This window comes from Hirundo rustica, unplaced genomic scaffold (genome assembly GCF_015227805.2).
Source record: "Hirundo rustica isolate bHirRus1 unplaced genomic scaffold, bHirRus1.pri.v3 scaffold_374_arrow_ctg1, whole genome shotgun sequence".
Classification (NCBI taxonomy): domain Eukaryota; kingdom Metazoa; phylum Chordata; class Aves; order Passeriformes; family Hirundinidae; genus Hirundo; species Hirundo rustica.
In genome coordinates, this window is record NW_026690419.1 from 10,117 (window position 1) to 16,912 (window position 6,796).

At 55.0% G+C, this 6,796-nt stretch overlaps 1 protein-coding gene across 1 annotated transcript; it reads right to left on the reverse strand.

The window, feature by feature from the left end:
• Positions 1-1,084: 1,084 nt before the first annotated feature.
• Positions 1,085-3,438, reverse strand: LOC120747988 (putative adenosylhomocysteinase 3). Its single transcript, XM_040054054.1, has 2 exons — positions 2,944-3,438; positions 1,085-1,495 (listed from the first exon to the last, which is right to left on the reverse strand). The coding sequence occupies exons 1-2, from the start codon at positions 3,436-3,438 to the stop codon at positions 1,397-1,399; spliced, it is 594 nt and encodes a 197-aa protein (XP_039909988.1). The 3' UTR covers positions 1,085-1,396.
• Between the last annotated feature and the right edge of the window lie 3,358 nt (positions 3,439-6,796).

Below are 6,796 nucleotides of genomic sequence, written 5' to 3' on the forward strand. Positions count from 1 at the left end.
ACCTGATGAGGGATCTCCTCATCATGAAAAATCCACTGAAATCCCAAAAGCAGCACCCACCACCCCTAAACCTGATGAGGGATCTCCTCATTATGAAAAATCCACTGAAATCCCAAAATCAGCACCCACCACCCCTAAAGCTGATGAGGGATCATCCCAACATCAAACACCGCTAAAAACCCAAACCAGCAGCCATCACCCCTAAAGCTGATGAGGGATCACCCCATCATCAAAACATCGCTAAAACCCCAAACCAGCAGCCCCTAAAGCTGACGAGGGATCATCCCAACATCAAAACACCACTAAAACCCCAAAACCGAGCAGATCCAGGTGACTCAAGACCTGACTCACAGCTGGGGACACCTGAAGCTGCTCCTCAGCCCCTGGGTTCACCCCAAATCCACCCCCAGCCCAGCCCAGCCGCTCCTGGAGGGGTTTTTCCAGCAACCAGAGAAGGTGAGGAGAAGGTTGGAATATTTATCCCACACCTCAGTCACCTGCAAAAGTCCACTTTCACCTCAGCAACGAGGAATTCCAGCACTTCCAGCAGGAATCCAAAGGGATTTCCCCCGAGATTTGATCCCCGCAGGCGGCGGAGGAAAAAGCCAGCACCATCCATAATGCGTGCGTATAAATTTATATAAAAATATCACCTACCCCAGATGTTATTTCCTATTTCACACCCTACGAAGGTAAAAATACAAGTGAGAAGATCGAAAGGCAGGCAGATGAAATGCTGAAGCGACAGAAAAGAAGATTTTAAATGGGACTGGCACTAGAGGAAAAGCGATTTCCTGGGAATTCTTTTTGTCTCAGAACGGCAGAATCACAATTCAGTGCTGTGGTACCTCAAGGACGGCTGTTAGGATTCCAAGGGAAGGAAAAAAGAGACCCCCGAGAAAAAGACATTTCTATAAACCAGTCAAGAAAAAAAAAATTAAAAAAAAAATTGAGATTCTGTTTCTACCCAACGCTCTTAAGAATCACAGTTCCATGACAAATTTCATCTATTTTAATTAAGAGTTTTACCCCTATTTCAGTTGAAACTGAGTAAAAAAAAAAAAAAAATCTTATTTTTGTTCCAAACCTCCTTTCCACCACCACGCTTCAGCTCCACGTGCCCGAGGACAACTTGATGCCTCCCCAAAACCTGGCTTTTATTTCGCTAAGGCGAGGATATCGAATTATGATCTCTTTCCACAACTCCCGCTGAGGAGGACAGGACCCGGACGCGCGGATCCGGCGAACTAAAAACCTGCTCTGGGTGGCTGGAAGCCGCCGGAATCGCTGAGAAAAGGAGGAGAAGGAACAGTTTGTGCTCCCAGATCCCCTCCAGCAGCAAATCCGGCCGCCTTCAGCAAGCAGAAGGATGCAGGAGCCAGCTGGGAGCTGCTCCTCACGTGGAATTCCCAGGTTTCTCCCGGATCTTTGGCTCTGCTCCTGGCATTAGGAGGTTTGAAGCTGTTTCAGGCGACGAGCTCGTTCCCAGCCCACCCTTTTTTGGGGGGAAAAAAAAAAAATCCCTTTTTGTGGTTTAACCCAGGAAAAGAACGGAGAAGGGGTGGGATGAAGGGTTTGAGGAGAAATACGGGGGCCTTGAGGGTTTCTAAAAAGAGATGGGATTAGGATAGCAAAGGGAAAGGATTCCAAACATTGGGGTGAGGATCTCAGAGGAGAAAAAGCAGCTGAAACCCCCCCAAGGAAGGATTTCAGGGGGATGAAGAAACCTCGACCCAGACCTTTCCAGGGAGAAAGTGCAATTTCAGGGAAGCCACGGAGGAGGAAATCGCCCTCAGGGAGACAAACTCTCCTCACCCTGGGCCTCTCCAGAGGGAGAGGGAATTTTAGAGCGACCCCAAAAGAGGGTGGGGGTCCATCAGTAGGGGAGGTGAGGCCTTCACCCCGAAGTTCTTTTATGACAGGGACGCTCCTTTCCCTCCACCCCCCCAAAAAAGTTCACAGAGGACAACTCCTTCTCCCGAGATTTCCAACGGGAAGGACGGCAGGCGTTCAAAAAAAAAATCAGGAAAAACGTGCACAACCCTCTGCTCCAGGGAGGAGCTGGAGACCCAGCAGCATTCAGAGCTCCACACGCTCCTGGGGGGCAGCTGCCAGGTCACAGCCGGGCTGGGGGCACCCCAAAAAAAAAAACCCCACCCTGACACACCCGGCCCTGCCAACGTCACGGCACTACAAAATGTCCTGGGACGTTTTTATCTTATCCACAATTCCGAGATAACCCTGGGAACCTGAACCTGCTGTGAACCCACACACGCCCCGCAGCTCAGGCACCTTGTTTGCCGCAGGCAGACCCACACCCTGGGGTGCTGGGATGGGGTGTAAAGGCACCCAGTGTCACCTGAGACAGGGTGTAAAGGCACCCAGTGTCACCCTGGGGTGCTGAGATGGGGTGTAAAGGCACCCAGTGTCACCTGAGACAGGGTGTAAAGGCACCCAGTGTCACCTGAGGGTGAGAGGACGGGGTGTAAAGGCACCCAGTGTCACCCAAGGGTGCAGGGATGGGGTGTAAAGGCACCCAGTGTCACCTAAGGCTGAGGGGATGGTGTGTAAAGGCACCCAGTGTCACCCAAGGGTGCGGGGATGGGGTGTAAAGGCGCCCAGTGTCACCCCACACGTCCCCCCTGGACACACACGGCGGGTCACAAGTCGCACACAGACCCCCCCCCCAAGCACGGCACAACACGTCCCCAAAACGCAGCCACGGCCCCGGAGCCCCCCCCACGGCCACGGCAGCGCCTCGGGGTCACCGACACCCCCCAGGAGCACCGGGGACCCCCACAGCGGGCCGGTGCCGCCCGGCGGAGGCAGCGCAGGGTCCCGGAGCTGCAGGCCGGTTTCCCCTCCCGGTTGCGGGGCTGTGTCCGTGGAGACGCCCCGCCCCGCCCGGCCCCTCCGGGAAGCTCCCGGTGTCGCCCCCGTTACCTTCTTGACGGTGCGCGGCGCCTCGGTGACGGAGCCGTCGGGGCTGACGAGCGCCTCGGCCGCGGCGCCGCCGCCGTCGCTGCCGTCGCGGTGCCGGTGCTGAGGGTGGTGCGGGTCGCTCCTCTTCATGGCCGAAGCCTGCGGCACCTTGGCGGCGGCCGAGGACAGCCCGGCGGTCGAGGACAGCCCGGCGGCCGAGGACAGCCCGGGGCAGCCGCTCCCCGGAGGCCGCTCGGCGGAGGGGGCCGGGGCCGCCTCACGCTCGGCGCCCGGCACGGGGCAAGCGGGCGCCGCCGCCGCGCCGTGCCCCGCTGAGTGAGCGCCCACGGGCTCGCACGGCGGCCCCGCCGCCTTGTCCATGGGGCCGCCGAGCTCCTTCAGCTCCACGGCGGGCGCGGCCACCGCCACCTGCACCGACATCGCCGCTGACTGCTCCGGCTCCGGCTCCCTCAGGGCCGCCGGCCCCGCCCCGCTCCGCCCCGCCGCCCTCGCCATCGCCGTCGCGATGCATGCCGGGACATGCAGTCCTCCCGCCGGCGCTCCTCCCCGTCTCGACTACAGCTCCCGGCATCCCCTGCGGGGCGACGCCACGCTCCGCCTACATTGGGCCGCGCAAGGGTTGGTGGGAGTTGTAGTCCGCGCGGGGTCAGCAGCCGCCGTGAAGGCTTTTGGGGTTTTTTTTTTTCCACGTTTTGGTGAATTTTCAGTGTTTCAGCCGCCGGACACAGTAGAAGCACTGAGGTTGTAAAAGACCATCGAGATAAAGGTGTGCCTGATCCCCACCTTGTCCTCAGCCCAAAGCACTGAGTGCCACGTCCAGGCCTTCCTTGGACACCTCCAGGGATGGGCACCCCAAACCTCCCTGGGCAGTTCCAGTTCCTGAGCCCCCTTTCCATGAGGAAATTCCTGCTGCTGTCCACCCTGAGCTCCCCTGGCCCAGGCTGAGGCCGTTCCCTCTGCTCCTGTCCCTGTTCCCTGGGAACAGAGCCCGACACCCCCGGGTGTCCCCTCCTGTCAGGGACTTGTGCAGAGCCACAAGGTTCCTCCTGATCTCCAGGCTCAACCCCTTCCCAGCTCCTCCCTGATCCCCCTTTTCTCCAGGCTCAGCCCCTTCCCAGCTCCCTCAGCCTCTCCTGGGGCTCCAGCCCCTTCCCCAGCTCCTTTGCCCCTTCCTGGACTCAATCACTGTGGTGTCCCCACAGTGCCAGGCAGCTCCCCGGGGCCAGGAAAACCCACGGGAATGAGGATCCACAACATCCTGGCATTGGGAATGTGTCATCCAAACCCCCGGGGCTTGCTGTCCTGCCACAGAGCTCTGCCTGCAGGCACAAACCGGCAATAAACCACCTTCCCTAAATCCTCTTCCTCGGGAATGTGCCTCCCATGGAGTGCAAACCCATCCTTTCATTACTGGCATTTATTGAGACCAGCCCTGACAGAAGAACTTGGAGCTGTCGGTGGGTGAGAGCTCAATTAATTCCCAATCTTCAAGCGCTCAGTTCTCAAGCCCGGGGCGAGCTCGGTGTTTGGGATGAGTTGGAGAGAAAGAATCCACAGAAACCTCCCCAAAAATCAGGAGGGAGAGGGGAGAGATGGAAGCAGCGGAGCAGCAGAACCTGCGAGGCTAAAGGAGGATTTCAGGGAAGAAAAGGGCTGGGAGCCACCGGGAGAGGGGCAGGAATTCCAGAGGGAATTAAAGGAAAGGCGGCTCATCCCTGTGTGCCCGGAATGTGATGAGGGCAATTCCCCACCTCAGCGGACTAAAGCTGAAGCAGAATCAGGATTTGACTCCGCAGCGCGCCCCTCCCTCTCTCCGGGATCACAAAACTCCGCCTCGGAGCTGATTCCAGGCTCAGGAGGGGCCTTTGGAACGAGAACTCTTTGGAAGCCGCCGTGGGAGGGATTTGAAGGCGGAGCGAGATCCCTCCCCTTCCATCGGGAGCAGGAAAAGCCGCAGCTCCCGCAGCGCCGAGGTTGTGCGGAGGGGAGGAGATGGTGCTGAGCTGAGGTGGAGAAATCTCCCAGAATTTATCATCTCAGATCCCGCAGGAAAACCCCACCAGGGTGTTTCGGCCAAGGAAAAATCCTGAGCCTGATCCTCTGCTAAGAGCTTGTGCTGCCTGGGAGATGGAAAAAAAATCCAAAATTTATAATTTCCTGATGCCACAGATCCCACAAAAAACCCACCAGGGTGTTTTGACCAAGGTAAAATCCAGACCCTGAGTTCTCCTCTGCTGAGAGGAGCTTGTGCTGCCCTGGAGATGGAAAATTCTCCAAAATTCATCATTTCCCGATGCCACAGATCCCACAAAAAAACCCAGCAGGGTGTTTTGACCAAGGCAAAATCCCAACCCTTATCTTCATCTGCTGAGAGGAGCTTGTGTTGCCCTGGAGATGGAAAATCCTCCAAAATCCATCATTTCCCGATGCCACAGATCCCAAAAAAATCCCAGCAGGGTGTTTTGACCAAGGTAAAATCCTGAGCCTGAATTCTCTACTGAGGAAAGGAGCTCGTGCTGAGCTGGAAATAGAGAAATCCTCCAGAATTTATCATTTCCTGGTGCCACAGATCCCACAAAAAACCCCACCAGGATGTTTTGACCAAGGCCTCAGCCTGGGACCTTCCTCACCTTTTACAGGACATTCCCAAAATCTGGAGGCTGGCAGGGACGGGATTTTCCTGGGGAAAAAAAAAATCACCTCACCCCCAAAACTCCCAGGGCGTCGATTTGCTCATCGGGGCGAGCACACACAGAGAGGTTCTCGCAGCTTCAGGCTGTTTATCTGGGATTTATCTGGGATTTATTTGTGTTTTATCAGGGAAAACAAGGGATATCAGGAAGGGAGAGGCTGTTTGGGGAGGGAGGCTCCAACAATCGGGGCTCTGTGAGAAGCAGGCAGCTCGTGGCTGCCTCCTTCCCTCCTTCCCTGACACCAGGCCGGGATGATTTTTGCCTGGAAATCTGGGAAAAATCAGCGAAATTCCTTTCCAGGAGTGCAGTGGACAAGGGGGTAGGTCCACAGCAGAGCTTGATCACGACCACAAACAAACTTGAGGTGGAAGAGGAGTAAAAAAAATTGCATTTTGCAGGCTGTTTAAAAAAAAAAAAAAACAAAAAAAAAAAACCCAAACATTTTTTTCCAGGCTGTTTTCTCTTCCAGCTGGTTTGGGAATCCCTCTCCCCGCCCATGGGAATGTTGGAGCTTTTCCCTAAAGATATTTGAGGGAAATTTGCTGGATTTTGGCAAACTGGGGAGGGTTTTTTTTCCTGTAATTTTTTCTCCCTCTGCACCAAATCAAGGTGAGGTTTTTCTGGGAGGGGATGTGATGTCAGCGCATCTCCCGCCGCTTCCAAAATTAAAATATTTGGGGCTCTTTTTTTTGGCTCAAAATGCCAAATCTTTTAGGCTATTTTAACCCGTGGTGCCACCTGCTGGCAAAGGACCCTCCCAGTTTGTCCCCAAAACTGCCCAAATGTCCCCAAAAATGTCCCCAAAAATGTCCCCACGGCACCCGAGGGCATTTCCAGCCCCTCTCAGAGCTCCCTCCTGCAGATTTAAAGCTCAAAGCGCTTTAAAGCAGTTTTTAAGGTGGTTTGAAGCGGTTTGGGACACTTTAAAGCAGTTTTTAAGGTGGCTTGAAGCATTTTAAAACACTTTAAAGCAGTTTAAAGCGATTTTTAAAGGAGGGGTTTAAGGAGAAAGGACAACTCCCCTCCCCAAAATGTTTTCCCCCCATGGATCCCTCCCCAAAAGAGCCCAGAGCAGCCACTGGGATTGAAAATCTGTAAATTTAATACTGATACAGGAAGGTTTTGTTTTCTTTTTTTTTTTTTTTTTTTTTTTTTCCTTT